The 22,004-nt window shown below is 36.3% G+C and overlaps 1 protein-coding gene across 1 annotated transcript; it reads left to right on the forward strand.

Annotated features, from left to right (window-relative positions):
• The first annotated feature begins 217 nt into the window (after window positions 1-217).
• Window positions 218-1,140, forward strand: LOC131178343 (uncharacterized). The gene is made up of 2 exons (XM_058143301.1): window positions 218-567; window positions 663-1,140. The coding sequence occupies exons 1-2, from the start codon at window positions 218-220 to the stop codon at window positions 1,138-1,140; spliced, it is 828 nt and encodes a 275-aa protein (XP_057999284.1).
• Window positions 1,141-22,004: the final 20,864 nt, after the last annotated feature.

The following is a 22,004-nucleotide window of genomic DNA, read 5'->3' on the forward strand; positions in this document are numbered from 1 at the left end:
GTAGAAGTCTATGCAAATGATATGATTATTAAGTCTAGAGGAACTGAAAGCCATGTACAGGTGTTAAGAAAGGTATTTGAAAAGCTCATAAAGTATCGACTAAAGCTAAACCCGGCAAAGTGTGTGTTTGGGGCAAGATCAAAAAAAATTGATGGGATTTATAGTCAGTGAGAAAGAAATAGAAATAGACCCAGACAAAATCCGAGCCATTCAAAAAATGCCGTCCTCGAAGACGGAAAGGGATATGCAAAGTTTCCTGAGAAAATTGAACTATATTTCAATATTTATTTCTAATCTCCCCCCTAAGGCTGAGCCCATTTTCAAATTGCTCAAGAAGAACAATACCGCGAAGTGGGCTAAAGCTTGTCAGGAAGCCTTCGAAAAGATTAAACAGTATTTGTCAAGCCCACCTGTATTAGTTCCTCTAGCAATGGGCAGGCCGTTAATTTTGTACATGGCAATTCAGCAGAGCTCAATGGGTTGTGTTTTGAGGCAACATGACAACACTGGGAGAAAAGAAAGAGCCATTTATTATCTAAGCAAGAAATTCAACGAATGCAAGTCGAGGTACTCATTCTTGGAAAAGACCTGTTGTGCATTGGCGTGAACAGTAAATCGACTCAAGCACTCTATGTTGAATCATAAAATGTGGCTCATACCAGGATGGACCCAATTAAGTATGTGTTCGAAAGCCCATTCATACCTGGAATAATAGCGAAGTGGCAGGTCATACTTTCTCAACATAACATTGTCTATATGACAAGAAAGGTAGTAAAAGGAAGCGTGATAGTAGATCTCCTGGCGAAAAACCCAATTGACGATTATGAGGCCTTGGATTTTGAATTCCCAAATGAGCATATTAATGCAATAAGTAGCGATGCTGAGGGGCAAGATGATGTGTGGGAAATGTATTTCGGCAGGGCGATTAATTTATCCGGTAATGGGATTGGGGCGGTGCTAATAACCCCAGATGGGAAATATTTCTCGATAGCTATCAGGCTAAAGTTTGATTGTACCAACAACGTGGTAGAGTACGAAGCCTGCATAAGTGGTTTACAAGCTGCCATTGAATTGAAGATAAGGAAATTGGAGGTGTATGGGGATTCAGCTCTGATCATTTATCAAGTCAAGGGAGAATGACAGACTAGAGACCCAAAACTGATCCCACACCAAAAGTATCTCCTTAAGCTAATTAAGGAATTCGAAGAAATCTCCTTCACTCACCTGAGCCGTGACAAGAATCAATTCATTGATGCCTTAGCCACCCTAGTTATGATGACTCAAATGGAGGAGGGACAGATAACGCAGCTATTACAGATAAAGGCTAGGAACGAACAAGCATACTGCTTTATAATTAAAGAAGAAATAGATGGCAAGCTCTGATATCATGACATTCAGGTGTACATCAAAACTAGGGAATATCCTCCTAGGGCAAGTAGAAATGAAAGGAGAATGATCAGAAGGTTAGCACTAGGATACTTCCCTAGTGGTGAAATCCTATGCAAGAGAAGCTCCAATGGTGAATTGTTGAGGTGCATGGATCCAAAAGAAGCAAGGAGAATTCTTTTTGAAACCCATGAAGGAAACTGTGCAACTCATAGCAATGGGCATATGATGGCTAAGCAAATCTTGAGGCGAGGTTACTTTTGGACTACTTTGGAAAGGGATTACATTGAATATTTTTGGAAATGTCACAAGTGCCAAATCTATGCTGACCGGATAAACATCCCACCTCATCAACTCTATAACCTTGTCACTCCATGGCCATTTGCAATGTGGGGCATTGATGTTATTGGTCCAATTAATCCAAAGGCATCCAATGGTCATAGGTTCATTTTGGTGGCCATTGATTATTTTACTAAATAGGTTGAGGCTACCTTGTATGCTTACATCACTCAAAATACATTTCTGAAGTTTCTCAGGAATAATATCATCTGCAGATACGGCCTTCCCAATGAGATTGTCACTGACAATGCTAAAAACTTAAATGGCCTGAATGTTTAAAAGTTGTGTGATCAATACAGAATACGTCATCTCAACTCATCACCCTATCGACCCCAGATGAATGGAGTTGTGGAAGCTACCAATAAGAATCTCAAACGCATAATCGAAAAGATGACCATCACTTATAAAGATTGGCATGATATGCTTCCATTTGCCCTTCATGCCTATCGGACTACAGTGAGAACATCAACTAGGGCAACCCATAATTGCTGGTCTACTGAATGAAAGTTGTCTTACTCATAGAGGTTAAAATTTCCTCTTTAAGAATTCTAAAGGAAGCAGAGTTGGATGAGACTGAATGGGTTCAATCAAGGATAGACTAGTTGAATTTAATTGATGAGAAAAGATAGGCAGCAGTATGACACGGGCAGTTATATCAAAGAAGGATGGCCAAAGCATTTGACAAGAAGATATACCCGCGTGAATTCCAACTTAGTTTTGAAGAAGATGCTCCCAAATCAAAGCGATTCCTAGGGCAAATGGTCACCAACTTATAAAGGGCCTTATGTGGTCAAAAAGGTATTTTTGAGCGATGCTCTAATCTTTACTCACATAGACGGGAAGGAATTACTAAGGCCAGTAAATGCAAACACTATAAAAAGATATTACGCATAAAAAAAAGATGTAGGAGTGAAAACCCGAAAGGGTGCTCCTAGCAAAACGTGAGAAAGAAGGCAAAAACCTGCAATGGCGCTTTTTGCAAAATGAGCGAAGGGTGAAAACACAGAAGGGTGCCCTGAAAGAGAGAGCATATATATATATGTATGTATAATCTTGGAGTGAAAACCCGAAAGGGCGCTTCTAGTTGGAGAGAATGAAGAAATAAAGGGGGTTCAAAATCAAGAAGCAATAAGTTACCATAGCACAAACACTCTTCGGAGAGTTGCTTGAAACGCTGGCAATTGGGGGAATTCAAAGTTAACTAAGAGGAATTCGTGAGATCTGTCCTTGTACTCTTTAAAAATTGTATCTTTATTCCTTTGTTAAACTACAGTATAAATATTTCCTTATTCCATGAACAATTCGTTTCCAGTTCATTTACTTTTGTTTATGCTCTATTAATTTCTCAAAGCTTTATTATAAGATAAGGATTTAAACACAGGTAACTCTATATACTTTGCTAGGAGATTTGCAGGGGGTAAACAATTAGTTGGCGATTGGCATACCTACATCCATGAGTCCAAAAAAAAAAAAGAGTAGGAGTGAAAACTCGAAAGGGCGCTCCTAGCAAAACATAAGAAAGAAGGCGAAAATTTGCAAGGACGTTTTCTGCAAAACGAGCAAAGGGTGAAAACCCAGAAGGGCGCCCTGAAAGAGAGAGTTCCAAAAAAAAAAAAAGCCCAAGGAGCAAATACTAAAAGGGCACCCTGGAGAAGTTACTCAAGGCTTCTGAATGTTGAGATCAGAACAGCTAATGAGCTATGTCTTTGGGTCTGTTCTTACTTCTTTCATCAATCGTTCAGTTTTGGGATCTCGTTAAGTAAACTTTAATTGGATAAACACCTTGCATCGAATCTATTTTGTATTTTGAGCATTAAAGGTACATGTATAAAACTTTTTCGTAACAGCTGGCTGTTTATTCAAGGTCTAAGCTAGTTTTTTTTTAATTTTTTTGAAATTTAGCGTTAATCTAAGTTGATTTTAATTTTCAGCATTTAATTTCTGTTATTAACCTTTGGATTCAATATCCAAGTTGATTTTAATTTCCTACAATTACTTTTTAGTCATCAACCTTTGGATTCAAGATCCAAGTTGATTTTAATTTTCAAGCATTTAATTTCCTGTTATTAATCTCTGGATTCAAGATCGAAGTTGATTTTAATTTCCTGTAAGTTACTTTTCAGTCATTAATCTCTGGATTCAAGATCTAAGTTGATTTTAATTTCCTGCAATTTACTTTTCATTCATTAACCTCTGGATTCAATATCCAAGTTAATTTTAATTTTCAAGCATTTAATTTCCTGTTATCAACCTCTGGATTCAAGATCCAAGTTGATTTTAATTTCCTGCAATTTACTTTTCAGTCATCAACCTCTATATTCAAGATCCAAGTTGATTTTAATTTTCAAGCATTTAATTTTCTGTTACTGTAACACCCTCATACTAAGTAGTCCTATACATTCTACTGTTTCGATGACTAAGGTCTGTTCGGACAATTAGACTGTCTAGAATTATACTTAAATCACATAGAGAAACCATAAATAAAATTGATAAAGATCAAAAGAAGTTAGATAAAATATAAGAGAAATAAAGTACAATCGGTTAAATGAGCCGAAGGTTTTAATAATGGGTGACCGACCCGGGAAGTGACTGTGAGCTCAATTGCTATCCTAAATTCTTGTGGGACCAGATGATATCCTTAGTTGAGGGTTAATTGCGAAACTACTGGGAATTAGAAAATCTTAGAAATAAAAAGGGAACAAGCATAAATAAGTAAATCAGAATCAAAGGACTTGTCGGGCATTATGGAAAAAGATGAATTACAACCGAGGAGGGGCATTTTGGTCAATTCACTCCTAATAGTGACTTTTGACCTAAATATCCATTAAATTGAGTGAAATTACAATATTGAAAAATAATCAAAAGTAAGAAGAAAGATGTATGGAGAAGAAAATAGATAAGAATTCAAATTTTATTTTACATTTATGACATCATAATGACATAAGCATGACACAATTAAAATTTAATAATCAAATTATTTTCTTGTTATGGATAATTATAAGAGTAAGAGGACAAAAATTTCACTAAAAATCAAAACTATTTTCTCTCTTCTTCCTCATTAGGCCGAAACCCATTCTCTCTCTCCCTTCTTTCATTCTTCCACCATTAATGAATATACCAAGCTTTGAGTTCTTGTGTTTTCTTCCATAAATCACCTAGCAACTTGAATAAAGACTTAATCTTGGATCTTTATTAGAAGATTGGGAGCCAAAGTAGCAAGGAAATTGAAGAGTTTGGAAGACTAGAAGTTGGTTAAGTTAGGTAAGTCACTCTTCCAACTTAAATTGTTGTATACTTATGGAACTAAGGGTGATTAAGTGGAAAGTAACTTGAAAATGAAAGAAATCATGCATGTATAGGGAGGTAAGAATTTCAGCTAGCCATAGGACTTTAGGGTTTTGATATGTTTTAAATGAATTGGACATGATTCCTAACTTAGATGATGATGTATGCTTGATTGGTGTATTGAATTTATATGGGTTACATGAAATTGCGAAAATGGAATATTAGGGTTTTGGGTGAAATTAGGGTTTTTATGATAGGTTAATCAATTGATGTTGTGATGGTAAATTAAGGTCATATGAGGTGCAATTGATGTTGAATGGATGAAAGGAATGAGTGAATTGGTAGTGTGCCTATGAGCTGGAATCTAGACCCTTGAGTCTAGCATGTTTAAATGGGTATAAATTGAGCTACAAAGCTCCAATTGGTGTGAGGCCAATTAGAGATGAAACTTAAGACATAATATTAGAAATGTCATGAAGACACCTTGTCCATAAACTAATTATAGGTTGCCCTAAAATTATCTTGAATATGGATTTCAATTCTGGACCTGACCAAAAATGACTAAATGAATAGTGTTTAGTAAATTAGGCACAAATCACTCTAGAAACCTTCAAATTAGGTGATTCTTGAACCAATGGAAACCTTAAACATAGGAGAACAACTCTTGTGAAGAACATAGAGCAAAATTATGATCCTAAATTGATCAAATTGCTAGCCAAATTTGGCACAGCAAATCTGTCCTGATTCTGTACTAACCTGGAAATTCTGAACAATTACCTATCCGATCAGTTTTGGCAAAATTGCCATAACTTGGGCTACAAAATATGTAAATTAGGTGATTCCAAAACCAAATTTCTCATAAGGCATAGAACTAAAAATTCCATGTTTTGACCAGAACCCAGATCTTAGGGCAACTTAGGGAAATTGTTAGATCAAGTTAAAAATGCATAAGCTGGATTTCCTACAATTCAGCGAAATGGCCTTATGACCCCCAGATGGTTAATAGGTCATAACTTTCTCTACAAAACCCCAATTAGAGTGATTTAAAATGATTTGGAAACCTAAGACAAAGACCTAAAACATTGTTTTAGGGAGCAGGGTCAAATTATAAGCTTAAAATGCTCGGTTATAAAATACAAAGTTGGGACACAAATTTGGAAACCTGGAATTTTAAGATATGGCACCTAGAACAGTGTTGAGTAATTTGGCCATAACTTGAGATCCAGAACTCCAAATTGAGTGATTCAAATTGGAAAATAAAAATGAGAGGAAAAATTTTCATGAGAAAACTTCACCAAATTATGAATAGAACTAGGTTGAAATTGGATTCAAAAGTCAGGGCATAAAACTGTCCAGAACCCAAACTTCTTGAATTTGCATAAATAACTTAAGCATTCATTAGGCATTCATTTGATTAGTTATTAGAGATACTTGGGATAAGTATTGAGACAATTCCATTGTGTATTTTCAATGGAAAAAGAGCCTCCTAAAGAGGGGAAAAGTTGAACTAAGTAAGAGGAGTATAAAGAGGTTTCTACACAACTAAACCATCCCCTTTTGTTTCAAATTGTAAATGGTTTGAATGAGTACTTTAATTTTGAAAATTAAGTTTATGATTTTAGAAAGGCAGATGCTAGCCATTTTATACCATTGTAGCAGGAGGCGGGCCGATTTTGAATGAAATTTAAAGTGTTTGAGAAATGGTGTGCTGCCGACCCTTTTTGGGTAATTATTTTGAATGAAATGTGATTATGAATTGGTAAATATATTTTGATGAATGAAATTGTTTTAAAACCACAGTTAGCATGACAGTCTCATTCGAAATTCTCCAGTAGTAATGGCTATTTGGGGTCTGATAATTGATTATGATTATGTCCCCCATTAATAACGGTTAGTGGGTGAGACTATATGAGTACTCATTAGCTAGATAGCCTTCCCTCATTAATAACGGTTAGTAAGGTTGATTTGTTTCGTCGTAGTGTACAACACGGCATTGATTGTGAAATTTTGTATCATGGTCCAAACTGTGTGTTCTTGGCAACACTTATGTTTTGTGGATTATGATTGTAATTCTTAAATGAAATGTGATTTTAAATAAATGATTATTACTGATTTAGAACTATGAAATGTTTCTTTAGTTATGGAGATCCTAATTTATTGTGTTTTAATATATTATGCTTGATAATGAGTTTTAAATTTTTAGTTATGTACCACTGAGTGAATTACTCAGCGATGGCCGTTTCATGCTATCGCAGATAAGGAGAAGGGCAAAGCAGCAGAGTGAGCTACTGGTAGTTATGGTTGAAGCCTCTTTTGGATCTTTTTCAGGTATATTATTTCTACCCTTGTAAATTCATTTTGATGTAATTTAGTCCATATGTTTCTAAAAGATAACTGAACAGTTATACAAATGAACTTGTAATAATATTTTGTTATTTGTTTTGAATTGTAGATTTGTAAATAAATACCCATTTTGATTTGTGTATGAGATAATCACAATTGCTTGGTGTTGGTTGAATGAAATGAGTTTGATTGAGTTTCAATTGAGTATGCTATACTTTATAAATTGCTTTTTAATAGGTTTGGAAGAACTATTTTATTGTATTTTTAGCTGGCACCATGCAGAATTTTTACAAAATTTTAAAACGGCTAAATTAATTATAAATAGTTTATGTGGCTTTTATTAAAATTAGAAACACCTTAATAACTATTTAAACACCATGCTACATTTAAAAATAAAATGGAATTGTTTAAAATTTCTTATAGTATATTTAATAGGTTATCGGTAGATGAAGCTCGATAATTCATTAGGTATACTATAGGAGCATGTTATACCTTACAGAAGGGTAAGGTATGACATGTTTTAGTGGTATCAAAGCTTTCGTTTTGAATTGTAATTTTGAAAAATTTTTTATTAGTACAACTGCTTAATTGTCCTTGATTGATACATATAGTATATTTACATCTTAAATATAGACTAATGGAGAGAATTCTCCTTTTTGTTGGTTGTCAGGAAGTAGAAATCCCTGTGAATTAAATTGGAAGAAGGGGATCGCTTAGTAGAGCAGTCTGTTGCGGCTGAGGCACAGGGGGAGGCCCCAACTCCTAAGAACGCTGGTGGGTCAACTACACCAGCCCCACCCATGCAGTTTCCAATTCAATTTACTCAGCAGATGACAGCCTTATTCCAACAAGTGGATGGCAATGTACCAATTCAAGCACCAATGCAAGCACTAGCAGTACAACCCCAACCTCCAGTATGATAGTATGATAAATTAATAAAGTATGGGGCAACAGAATTCAAGAGCATAGTAGATCCTTTGAAAACAGAACAGTGGTTTAAGAGGATGGAAAGAGTATTCAAAAAGCTGCATTGCACTGATGAATTGAAATTTGAGTACTCAATTTCCCTACTACATGGGGACACATATGAATGGTGGAAGACCATTCCCCACAGTCTAGTAGAGCCACCAATCCTAACTTAGGAGGATTTTCTGAGGAATGTAGACAAAAGTACATTCTCGACACATATGTAGATATGAAGCTACAAGAGTTTTTGGGTTTGAAGCAGGGGAACAGAATGGTGGCCGAGTATGAGAGGGATTTTTCCCGTTTGAGCCACTATGTGGGGAACTTGCTTACTACCAATAAAGACCAATGCAAGCGGTTTGAGTCTAGCTTGAGGCCCAGCTTGAGGTTGCAAGTGGTAGGATTATGACATGAAAATTTCTCTGAATTGATCTCTCAAGCCCTGGAGTTAGAAAGAATAGAGCTGGAAGGGATATCTGAGAAGGGGACGATAGAAAAAGAGAAAAGTGGAAAGACCACATGTCAGAGTTCAAATGGTAATTAAGGTAAGAGAAAGAACTTTGGGGAACCAAGTAGCAAAAAATCTGGTAGGGGAAAGTTCTTAAGACAGAGACCACCTAGATCCAATCAGCAAACATCCAGAGGAATAGTACCAGTTCGAACTTGTGAAACATGTGGCAAAGTACATAGAGGGGTATGCTTTAAGGCCACAGGAGCCTATTACAACTGCAGTGGAACTAGGCATTTTGCCAAGGATTGCACTAGTGCCCACAGATCTGGGCCACCTACCACCACTGACTGATCTGTTCAAGGTTCTGCTATTAAAGGCTCACAGTCAGTTAGCAGAGGCTGGGGCAGAGGTAGAGGTAGTACTTCCAGCAGCCAAGGCACAGTTAATCAGCTAGAGCAGGGTAGTGCTCTAATTAGAGTATATACTATACGCCAAAGGGAGGAGGCTGAAAGTTCAGATGTGGTTGCGGGTACTTTCTCCATCCTTGATCAAGATGTTTATGTGTTGTTTGATCCTGGCTCCACTCATTCTTATGTTAATGCCAAGATTATTTGTTCTACTGTTATCCCTTGTATAAATAGATTGTATAAGGATTTTCCTTTGGTGATCCAAGGACATACTTTCCTATCTGATTTGATCGAAATGCCCTTCCGAGATTATGATATCATCTTGGGCATGGATTGGCTAGCCAAGCATCATGCTATGATTGACTGTAAACTGAAGACAGTCACTTTTGGCCTTCCCATGTATGCAGATGTAGTGATACACGGGGAGTGGCAGTTATTACCATCAAATCTCATTTCGAATGCACTTGCTAGAAAAATGATTCGAAAGGGGTGTAAAGCATATTTGGCCCATGGGATAGACACCCAAATAGGAAGTCCAGAATTGAGGGATATTCCTATTGTATGTAATTTTCTGGATGTTTTTCCTGAAAAGTTTCCAGGATTACTTCCGAAAAGAGAAGTGCAATTTGAAATTGAGGTTATGCCTAGTGTGGAACCAATTTCCATTACTCCATATAGAATGGCACTTGCTGAATTAAAAGAGTTGAAGGTGCAGTTGTAAGAATTACTTGATAAGGGCTTCATTCGCCCTAGTGTGTCACCTTGGGGAGCACTAGTTTTGTTTGTTAAGAAGAAGGATGGTACTTTCCATCTGTGTATCGACTACAAACAGTTGAATAAGGTGACCATAAAGAATAGATATCCTCTACCATGAATAGATTATTTATTTGATTAGCTGAAGGATGCAATTGTATTCTCCAAAATTGACTTGAGATCGGGTTATTATCAGTTGAGGGTGCAGGAGTAGAGCATTCCAAAAACTACCTTCAGGACTCGCTATGGCCACTACGAGTTCTTAGTAATGCCATTCGGGTTAACTAATACTCTAGCTGCTTTTATGGACCTGATGAACACTATCTTCAGGCCATATCTTAACCAGTTTGTTGTGGTATTCATTGATGATATTCTGGTATACTCGAAGAATGCAGAGGAGCATGACAAGCACCTGAGAATCGTGCTGCAGACTTTGAAGGAGAACCAGTTATATGCCAAACTGTCAAAATGTGAATTTTGGCTGAAGGAAATTGCATTTTTAGGGCACATTGTATCAGCTGAGGGTATCAAGATAGATCCTAGAAAGGTAAAAGCTATTTTGAATTGGAAGCCACCCAGAAATGTCATAGAAGTTTGGAGTTTCCTTGGTTTGGCTGGTTATTACCGCAGTTTTACCTACTCTGGGTAAAGAATACACCATATACAGTGATGCTTCTCACAATGGTTTAGGCTGTGTGCTGATGCAAGATAGATATGTCATGGCATATGCTTTACGCCAGCTTAAACCACAGGAGAGGAATTATCCTACACATGACTTGGAGCTAGCAGCCATTATATTTGCTCTGAATATTTAGAGACACTACTTGTATAGGGAGAAGTTTTACATCTATACAGATCATAAGAGCTTAAAATATTTAGGTACACAGAAGGAGTTCAATTTGAGGCAAAGGAGTTAGTTAGAGCTGATAAAAGACTATGATTGTTTGATTGACTACCAGTCTGGGAAAGCAAATGTGGTTGTGGATGCCTTAAGTCATAAGACCATGGCTAGTCTGAGGATTTCACCTTTGTCCATGGTCTATGACTTGAGGTCCTTACATGCTAATTTGGAGATTGATGATAATGGGCAGATGATAGCTACTTGGAAAATGAAGCCAATGTTGATTGATCAAATTAAAATGGAAGCTCAAAATGATGATAAGTATGTAAAATTGATGGAAGAAGCTCAGGATGGCAAGAAACCTAGATTTTTAGTGAATGATGAGGGCTTATTGCTATACCAGGGTAGAATGTGCATTCCTAATGATGTTGAATTGAGGCAAATCATTTTGAAGGAAGTACATGACTCACCATTTGCTATGCACCCTGGTGGAACCAAAATATACAGAAACATAAAAGAACATTATTGGTGGATTGGCATGAAGAAAGATATTGCCGAATTGATGGCTAAATGCCTAACTTGTCAGCAAGTAAAGGCAAAATACCAAGTTCCAGTAGGGTTGCTACAATCATTGCCAATTTTTGAGTGGAAATGGGAACGGATTACAATGGATTTTGTGATGGGACTTCCATGGACACAGAAGAATCATGACGCAGTTTGGTCATTATGGACAGATTAACCAAGTCTGCACACTTTCTGCTAGTGAAAATGGACTACAATCTAGACAGATTGGCTAAATTATACATTGATGAGGTAGTGAGACTACATGGAGTGCTAGTGTCCATTGTGTCAGACAGAGATCCAAGATTCACTTCTAGATTCTGGGGTAATCTCCAAAAAGCCCTAGGAACTAGATTGAACTTCAACACCACATTCCATCCACAGACAGACGGCCAGTCTGAGAGGATCATCCAGATTTTGGAGGACATGCTTCGAGCTTGTGTGATTGAGTTTGAAGGAAGTTAGGATATACACTTTCCCTTGATTGAATTTGCCTACAACAATAGCTATCAGTCAAGTATTGGGATGCCTCCATATGAGACTCTGTATGGAAGGAAGTATAGAACTCCCTTGTATTGGGATGAAATGGGTGAGAGAAAGCTAATTGGCCCAGAAATTGTATAGCAGACGGAGGAAAATATTAAGCTTATTAGAGACAGACTTAAGGCTACATCAGATCGCCAGAAGTCCTATATAGGTCTAAAGAGAAGGGATATTGAATATTTTGTGGGTGATAAAGTATTCGTTAAGGTTTCTCCTTGGAAGAAGATCATGAGGTTTGGCAGAAAGGGGAAACTATGTCCTCGCTTTATAGGCCCATATGAGGTTATGGAAAGAGTCGGTCCTCTTGCATACAGACTTGCATTGCCTCCAGAGTTAGAAAAGATTCATAATGTCTTCCATGTTTCTATGTTAAGAGGTACAGATCAAACCCCTCTCACATCTTACCAGTAGAGGAGATTGAAGTGAATTTAGACCTTACTTATGATGAAGAACCCATAAAGATCTTGGCACATAAGGTGAAGCAGCTAAGAAACAAGTAGATACCATTAATTAAGGTGTTTTGGAACTATCACTCAGGCCAGAAGGCTACATGGAAATGCGAAGAGGATATGAGGAAACATCACCCATAGCTACTCAAAGACTGATACCAGGTAAAATTTCGGGAAGAAATTTTTTTTAAGGAGGGGGGAATTGTAACACCCTCATACTAAGTAGTCCTATACATTATACTATTCCGATGACTAAGGTCTATCCGAATAGCTAGAATGTCTAGAACTATACCTAAATCACATAGAGAAACCATAAATAAAATTGATAAAGATCAAAAGAAGTTAGATAAAATATAAGAGAAATAAATTACAATCGGTTAAATGAGCCGAAGGTCCCGGTGATGGGTGACCGATCTGGGAAGTGACAGCGAGCTCAATTGCCACCCTAAATTCATGTGGGACCCCATGACATCCTTAGTTGAGGGTTAATTGTGAAACTACTAGGAATTAGAAAATCCTAAAAATAAAAAAGGAACAAGCACAAATAAGTGAATCAGAATCAAAGGACTCGTCGGGCATTATGAGAAAATATGAATTAGAACCGATGAAGGGCATTTTGGTCAATTCACCCCTAGTGGTGACTTTTAACCTAAATGTTCATTAAGTTGAGTGAGATTAAAATATTGAAAAATAATCAAAATTATGAAGAAAGATGTATGGAGAAGAAAAGAGATAAGAATTCAAATTTTATTTACATTTATGACATCATAATGACATAAGTATGACACAATTAAAATTTAAAAATCAAATTATTTTCTTGTTATGGATAATTATAAGAGTAAGAAGACAAAAATTTCACTAAAAATCAAAAACTATTTTCTCTTTTTCTCCTCATTAAGCCGAAACCCATTCTCTCTCTCCCTTCTTTCATTCTTCCACCATTAATAAATATACCAAGCTTTGAGTTCTTGTGTTTTCTTCCATAAATCACCTAGCAACTTGAATAAAAACTTAATCTTGGATCTTGATTAGAAGATTGGGAGCCAAAGTAGCAAGGAAATTGAAGAGTTTGGAAGATTAGAAGTTGGTTAAGTTAGGTAAGTCACTCTTCCAACTTAAATTGTTGTATACTTATTGAATTAAGGGTGATTAAGTAGAAAATAACTTGAAAATGAAAGAAATCATGCATTTATAGGGAGGTAGGAATTTCGGCCAGCCATAGGACCTTAAGGTTTTGATATGTTTTAAATGAATTGGACATGATTCCTAACTTTAGATGATGATGTATGCTTGATTGGTGTATTGAATTTGTATGGGTTGCACAAAATTGGGAAGATGGAAGATTAGGGTTTTGGGTGAAATTAAGGGTTTTATGATAGGTTACTCAATTGATGTTGTGGTGGTAAATTAAGGTCATATAAGGTGCAATTGATGTTGAATGGATGAAAGGAATGAGTGAATTGATAGTGTGCCTCTGAGCTGGAATCTAGACCCTTGAGTCCAGCATGTTTGAATGGGTATAAATTGAGCTACATAGCTCCAATTGGTGTGAGGCCAATTGGAGATAAAACTTAAGACATAATATTAGAAATGTCATGAAGACACCTTATCAGAAACTAACTATAGGTTGCCCTAAAATTGGCTTGAATCCGGATTTCAATTCTGGACCTAACAAAAAATGATAAAATGAATAGTGTTTAGTAAATTAGGCACAATTCACTCTAGAAACCTCCAATTTAGGTGATTCTTGAACCAATGAAAACCTGAAACATGGGAGAACAACTCTTGCGAGGAACATGGAGCAAAATTATGATCCTAAATTGATCAAATTGCTAGCCAAATTTGGTCCAGCAAATTTATCTTGGTTCTAGACTAACCTGGAAATTTTGGACAATTACCTATCCGACCAGTTTTGGAAAAATTGCCATAACTTGGGTTACAAAAGTGAAAATTAGGTGATTCTAAAACCAAAATTCTCATAAGACATAGAACTAAAAATTCCATGTTTTGACCAGAACCCAGATCTTAGGGCAACTTAGGAAAATTGCTAGATCAAGTTAAGAATGCATAAGCTGGATTTCCTGTAATTCAGCGAAATGGTCTTATGACCCCCGGATGGTTAATAGGTCATAACTTTTTCTAAAAAACCCCAATTAGAGTGATTCAAAATGATTTGGAAACCTAAGACAAAGATCTAAAACATTATTTCAGGGAGCAGGGTCAAATTATGAGCTTAAGATGCTCAGATATAAAATGCAAAGTTGGAATACAAATATGGAAACCTGGAATTTTAGGATATAGCACCCAGAATAGTATTGAGTAATTTGGCCATAACTTGAGATCCAGAACTCTAAATTGAGTGATTCAAATTATAAAATAAAACTAAGACATAGGGGAACAATTTTCATGGAGAACACTTTACCAAATTATGAATAGAACTAGGTTGAAATTGAGTTCAAAAGTCAAGGCATAAAACTGTCCAAAACCCAAACTTCTTGAACTTGCATAAATAACTTAGGCATTCATTTGATTAGTTATTGGAGATAATTGAGATAAGTATTGAGACAATTCCATTGTGTATTTTTAGTGAAAAAAGAGCCTCCTAAAGAGGGAAAAAGTTGAACTAAGTAAGAGGAGTATAAAGAGGTTTATACACAACTAAACCCTTCCCTTTTGTTTCAAATTGTAAATAGTTTGAATGAGTACTTTAATTTTGTAAAATGAGTTTATGATTTTAAAAAGGCGGATGTTGGCCATTTTGTACCATTTTTAGCAGGGGTGGGCCAGTTTTGAATGAAATTTGAAATGTTTGAGAAATTGTGTGTTGTCGAACCTTTTTGGGTAATTGTTATGAATGAAATGTGATTGTGAATTGGTAAATATATTTTGATGAATGAAATTATTTTAAAACCGCAATTAGCATGACAGTCTCATTCAGAATTCCCCAGTAGTAACGGCTATTTAGGGTCTGATAATTGATTATGATTATGTCCCACATTAATAACGGTTAATGGGTGAGACTATATGAGTACTCATTAGCTAGCTAGCTAGCCTTCCCTCATTAATAATGGTTAGTAAGGTTGATTTGCTTTGTCGTGGTGTACAACACGGCATTGATCATAAAATTTTGTGTCATGGTCTAAACTGTGTGTTCTTGGCAATGCTTATGTTTTGTGGATTGTGAATTGTGATTCTTAAATGAAATGTGATTTTAAATAAATGATTATTACTGATTTAGAATTATGGAATGTTTGTTTAGTTATAGAGATCCTGATTTATTGTTTTTTGATATACTATCCTTGATAATGAGTTTTAAATTTTTAGTTATGTACCACTGAGTGAATTACTCAGCGATGACTGTTTCATGCTATCGCAGATAAGGAAAAGGGCAAAGCAGCAGAGTGCTCTGCTGGTAGCTATGGTTGAAGCCATTTTTGGATCTCTTTCGAGTATATTATTTATACCCTTGTAAATTCATTTGATGTAATTTAGTCCATATGTATCTAAAAGACAAACGAACAGTTGTACAAATGAACTTGTAATAATATTTTGTTATTCCTTTTAAGTTGTAGATTTGTAAATAAATACCCATTTTGATTAGTGTATGAGATAATCACCATTGCTTGGTGTTAGTTGAATGAAATGAGTTTGATTGAGTTTCAATTGAGTATACTATACTTTATAAATTGCTTTTCAACAAGTTTGGAAGAGTTGTTTTATTGTATTTTTAGCCGGCACCATGTAGAATTTTTGTAAAATTTTAAAATTGCTAAATTATTTTTAAATAGTCTATGTGGCTTTTATTGAAATTAGAAACACCTTAATAACTATTTAAGCACCACGCTACATTTAAAAATAAAATGAAATTGTTTGAAATCTCTTGTAGTATATTTAATGGGTTATCGGTAGGTGAAGCTCAATAATTCATTAGGTATACTACGGGAGCATGTTACACCTTGCAGAATGATAAGGTGTAACAGTTATCAACCTCTGGATTCAAGATCCAAGTTCATTTTAATTTCCTGCAATTTAAATTTCAGTTATCAACCTCTTAACTCAAGATCTAAGTTGATTTAAATTTTCAACACTTAATTTCTGTTATCAACCTCTGGATTCAAGATCTAAGTTGATTTTAAATTTTTCATAATTTAAATTTCTATCATCAACCTATAGATTCAAGATCCAAGTTGATTTTAATTTTCAATTATTTAATTTTCTGTTATCAACCTCTGGATTCAAAATCCAAGTTGATTTTAAAGTTTCCTCAATTTAAATTTTTGTCATTAATCTTTGGATTCAAGACCCAAGTTGATTTTAATTTTCTAGCATTTAATTTCCTGTTATCAACCTCTAGATTCAATATCCAAGTTGATTTTAATTTCCTGCAATTTACTTTTCAGTCATCAACCTCTAGATTCAAGATCTAAGTTGATTTTAATTTTCAAGCATTTAATTTCTTGTTATCAACCTCTTGATTCAAGATCCAAGTTGATTTTAATTTCTTGCAATTTAATTTTCAGTTATCAACCTCTGGATTCAAGATCTAAGTTAATTTTAATTTTCAGCATTTAATTTCAGCTATCAACCTTTTGATCCAACATCTGAGTTGATTTTAATTTCCAACCTTTAATTTCTTGTCATCAACCTCTGGAATCAAGATCCAAGTTGATTTTAAGCATTTAATTTCAGCTATCAACCTCTGGATTCAAGACACAAGTTGATTTTTAATTCTCAGCAATTTTAATCAACCTCTGGATCCAAGATCCAATGTGACTTTTAATTCTCAGCAATTTTAAATTTCCTGTCATCAACCTCTGGATTCAAGATCCAAGTTGACTTTAAATTTTCCTTAATTTAATATTCTATCGTCAATTTCTGGATTCAAAATCCAAGATAATTTGAATTTCAACACTCCGTTCGCCCAAAATATGCTTTTAAATCTTTACATGATTTCTATACAAGAGAATATCATTCTCTTGAATAGAAAACATGTAAAGAGGGGCAGCTGTAGACACCGTATTTTGGTCCATCTTCAAAAGGCGTAACTCGTGTAATTAATATACAATTTTTAAAAAGGGTTGTAATTTAGTTTATCTCTCATGATTATTGTTTTATCCGATCTCAACCTGTTACCTAGCCACAGGTCATCTTCCCTGAACTGGTAGTAACCTAAGTTATCTCTCAGATAAATAATAAATTCCAAGTTTATTCGACCTCATGTACGTCCAAGTCAAATTTTTTCGATCTCTCCGTTTCTACTCAACCTATTTAGATTAGTGTCGGATCTTCGAAATGCCTAATCTTATATTTTGTTGTTTTTCGATCTCTTCGTGTTCAAAATTCCAAATTCTAGGTAGTTTTGTGATTAGGTATCTCGCTCAAATTGTTTAAGTATTTAACCAAGTTGATGTGTTATCCAATCTCTAAATAAGTGGTCCCGAACTTAACAAATTCAGACTAGGACCCATTCTCAAATAATTTTTTTTTTTAATGTTTCCAAGTTTTAATTGATTTCCAGTCACAAGGCTATCCGATCTCATATTCACGACTAATATTCTTCGATCTCTTTAAGCAATCATGTTTTATGATCGATAACCAATCTTAGGTTCTATGTTCGAACTTATCCAATCAATTGGGAGTTGATTCAGTACTCATCCAAACTTAGTTTGATATTTTTTGATCTCATCAAGAATTGATCACAAAAACTTTAAAATTCATTTCAAGAAATAAAAATATACAAGTTATTCAGCAGAAAGGTCTTCCCTAGCCTACTCTTTAGGTACATTTTCAATGTTCTCTCCCTTCTCTCTCTTCTTCCTCTTCACTCTTGGCCTCAACACCCGGGGAGAGCTTCTCCAGCCAGGTGAAGTCTTCTTCTGGATAGCACTTCACTAGCTCGGCTAGAAGATCGCTATGGGCATTCAAATAGGCATCGACTCCTTCACCAGAGCTTCTTCCTCCTTGGCCTTTATCTCTTTAGAGAATTGGTCTAGATCGATAGCCCGACAGGCCCGAACGTCTTCAAGCTCCCTCTCCAGCTGAGCCATTCTTTCCTTAGAAGACGTCACCTAGCCTTCAAAGTCAACGAGCTAATCATTAGCAACCGAGAGTTGGGTCTTTACAACTGCTGCATCCTAGACCGCCTTAATGATCTCCCTCCTTAAGAGATGGGCTTTCTCCCTGATCACTTGCTGGTTCGCAACCGCCTTCAAGACCAAACTCATTGTCTGAGTCAGGAGATCATCAATGCTATCCTGGGCCACCCGAGTTCGATCTTCTTGAAAACAGATTAAAGAGCCCAAGACTTTAGCCAGATTGGGATTTCCCCAAACTGAGCGGTTCCTCTCCAGTGATTGAAGTAGAACTTGAGCGCCCCGGGAAAGAGATCAAGTGGCTGGGACAACTGGTCCAGAAGGACCGCCCTCTACATCTGAAGAGACCGAAGGCGGAGGAGGAGGTTCAATAGGTTGAATAGGAGGCTGCGAGGTGATGACCTCTACTTCTGAGGTTGGCCGTTCTTGAGGTCAAAATGGAGAGCTCTGCACTTATTCCAAAGCCTATCTCTGAGTAGCGGTAGTGGCTTCTTTCATCTCCAACACTTTTTGGGCGAGTTCCCTCTTCTACTTATGACTCTCCTTTGCGAATTCGCCCCCAGCCATACTTGCGCATAAAACAAGTTAGTGAGTTCACTAAGACTAAAAGACCTAAGGTTCAAGTTTTACAGGGGCTGAGGTCAAAGAGTTGCAATCGGTAGTCTTCGCGGGTGATCACTCGCATCATCCACAATTTTAGTTCGGCCATGATCACGTCAAAACATGAATATTTGTGAGTGATCGCCTAGTTCTTCAATTCCTTTACCATGGCATCCTCGTCAATGTTTAGAGTGATCTTCTTTGGTTTTTTTAGGGACCACATAATTCCAGTTATTTGGAATGCCCCTGAAGCCATTAGGATCTTTACTCCTCAGTATGAAAAATTGATCTTTCTAGTTCTTTAGTGAATAAGGGAGATCGGTGAAGGGCCCGCCATTTGGCTTAGCTTTGAAAAACTAATATTCATCATATTTTCACCGAGCAAGCTTATGCAGTTCAGCAAAAACCTTCACTGTGGGCTCTAGTCCCTTAGCCCAGTAAAGGCCTCTGAAGGCCACCATAGTCCACCAAGAATTCAAATGTACTTGAGCTACGCTGACTCGGTGGAAATTCATAACGTCTTTATAAAATTCATCCAGGGGAAACCGAAGCCTGGCTTTTAATTATTCTTCGTACACAATGATCCGATCAATTTCGTCAAAGAAGTGATCAGCTCAAAGACCCTCATGGCATCTAATTAGCTCGAAAGAATTGATCTGGAGATTGTATTCTTGGCTGATGGATTGGACTTCGGCTTTCTAGAGGACCGATGGTAGTTCATCCACGAGTAGATTTTCTTTCCTTGTCGTCGAAGCTTGTGCTTGTTTTGACCCGGCTAGTTGACTAGAGATCGGGACGATGTCCATGATAGGTTCAGATTGCCCACTTGGCCCGATTGCATCGCCTTCTTTAGAGATCCTTAAAAAGTGAACGGAAGAGGGGCTCGCAACTATCTGACCTTCGATACTGATCATTTTCAACAAATAAAGATAAACTTGATCGAAAAAAGATTAAAACCCTTACTAGAGTGTAAATTGGCGCCAGAAAATTTAGAAACTAAGAGAGAACGACGAGTTATTTGGGGAAGTTAAGAATAACGTAAGTGTGCAAATGACTATCCCCCCTTCCTATTTATACTCGTCCGAGCATTAAATGCTCACGAGGCCCTAGGTGACTCATCGGTTAGCCGAAAACCGAGTCATTTCAATTTCATGTCAAAGGAAATTCCAGAAGCATAGGGAGGAGATAGGACAAGTAAGGTCGATTGCTTTGTCATCCCAGCCTTAGCATTTTCAGCTTTGCGGGACCTCAATACTGGCCCTCCCATCACTTCAGCTCTCCACAAGTAAGTGTTTTAACCTACCATTCTCCAAATATAACTAACCTGTGTTCATGATGTAAGAACTTTCAAGATACCATGTCATGCCAAACTTTCAGGATAGGATAGCATTAGTTTAACTTATCTCACAAATACCACCTTTGGCTTCCCATTGTGATGTCTGTGTCACCTCAAAGAATTTTATTTTTATCTTTATCTTTATTTTTATCTTTTTTAATACGAGGATAAAAGTTTGGATGATATAAAAGTTACTGGAATTTCATAAGTACTATAAGGAGTACAGATGGAAGTGATGACATTAAGAGTTCCGATCTGGTTAAAGGGGAAAATAATTAGGATGAATAGACTTAGTTCAGGTAGGTGTAGAAAGGTTCGTGCAATTCATAGGAGAATGGAAATCTAGGTAAGTTCGGACAAATAAGTTATGAAATGGGAAACCGAAAGGAGCTCAAACCACAAGTTATGAATCGGAAATCGAGACGAGCTCCAAACATAAGTTATGAGATCGGGAACCAAGAAGGTTCGGATAATAAAGAGTTTGACTTAACAGTCGCAATTTTTAAAACTCACTTTTCAAATAAAGGGATCAGGAGAGAGTACTTTTCTGGAATTCCTATAATTTTTAAAAATTGTTCGGTATTAAAACAGAGGGATCGAGAGATAGCCCATTCTTAGGTTCCCATAGTTATACATCTTACAAAACTATTCGATGTAAAATATAGGGATCGGGAAAGAGTCCTTTCCTAAAATTCTCGTAGTTTTAAAAATTCTTTGGTATTAAATTAGGGGGATCAGGAGAGAGTCCTTTTCTTGGATTCCCATAATTATACTTCTTATAAAATTGGTTGGTAAGAAATAGAAGGATCGGGAGAGAGTCCTTTTCTTGCTAACCCCAGCATTTTTTTAGGATATTATAGACAAAATTTATCATATATTATAGTGATTAGTTCGCGGGAGAGTCCTTCCAAGAACCCTAAATCTTATATTGAGACTTGGCGTAGAGTCCTTCTCAAGGTCCTCGTATTATTAAGGGAGAGTTCTCTCTTCAGTTCAGCTTAATCAAAAAAATACTATAGTTCTAAAACATTAAATCATATAAGATGAAATGATATGGGAAAAGGTCTTGCCACTAATTATGCCAATAATGAGACTAGTTTTCATTAACTGAGAGTCCTCATTAATGAAGGGAATTCTCTAGGTTTTAATTAACACGTCCCTTTTGAATTAGAGTCCTAATTAGAAGGGATGAAAATATATACCAACATTAGTTCTCGTATATCCATTACACACACCGCACCCTCAGTTATTTGAATGCCAATGATGAGATACATAATGAGTGAGCCGAGAGTCCTCCTCACCTATTATGAATCTTTAGGGATCGAATAACACCTCTTCAAAATTAGAGTCCTAATTCGAGGAGGGAGGAATTTAACAAATACATAACTAAGTAAACAAATACAACATCAATTCACTGTAGGGCCATCCTATATACTCGTATTCTTGGGAAGCCCAAGATAATAAAATATTAAACGTTCCTTTTATCAATAATAAGGACCAACATCATAATTCTAACCCAAAAATTATCGATCTTAAATTATGAAGAGCACTTCGTTAAATCTACTTACCCTCATTGAGGGACGAAGTGGGGTGCCTAACACCTTCCCTACCCGTGCATGGACCCTGAACCTAGAATCTCTATTTTAGAAGTG

This window comes from Hevea brasiliensis, chromosome 3, assembly GCF_030052815.1.
Source record: "Hevea brasiliensis isolate MT/VB/25A 57/8 chromosome 3, ASM3005281v1, whole genome shotgun sequence".
Lineage (NCBI taxonomy): Eukaryota > Viridiplantae > Streptophyta > Magnoliopsida > Malpighiales > Euphorbiaceae > Hevea > Hevea brasiliensis.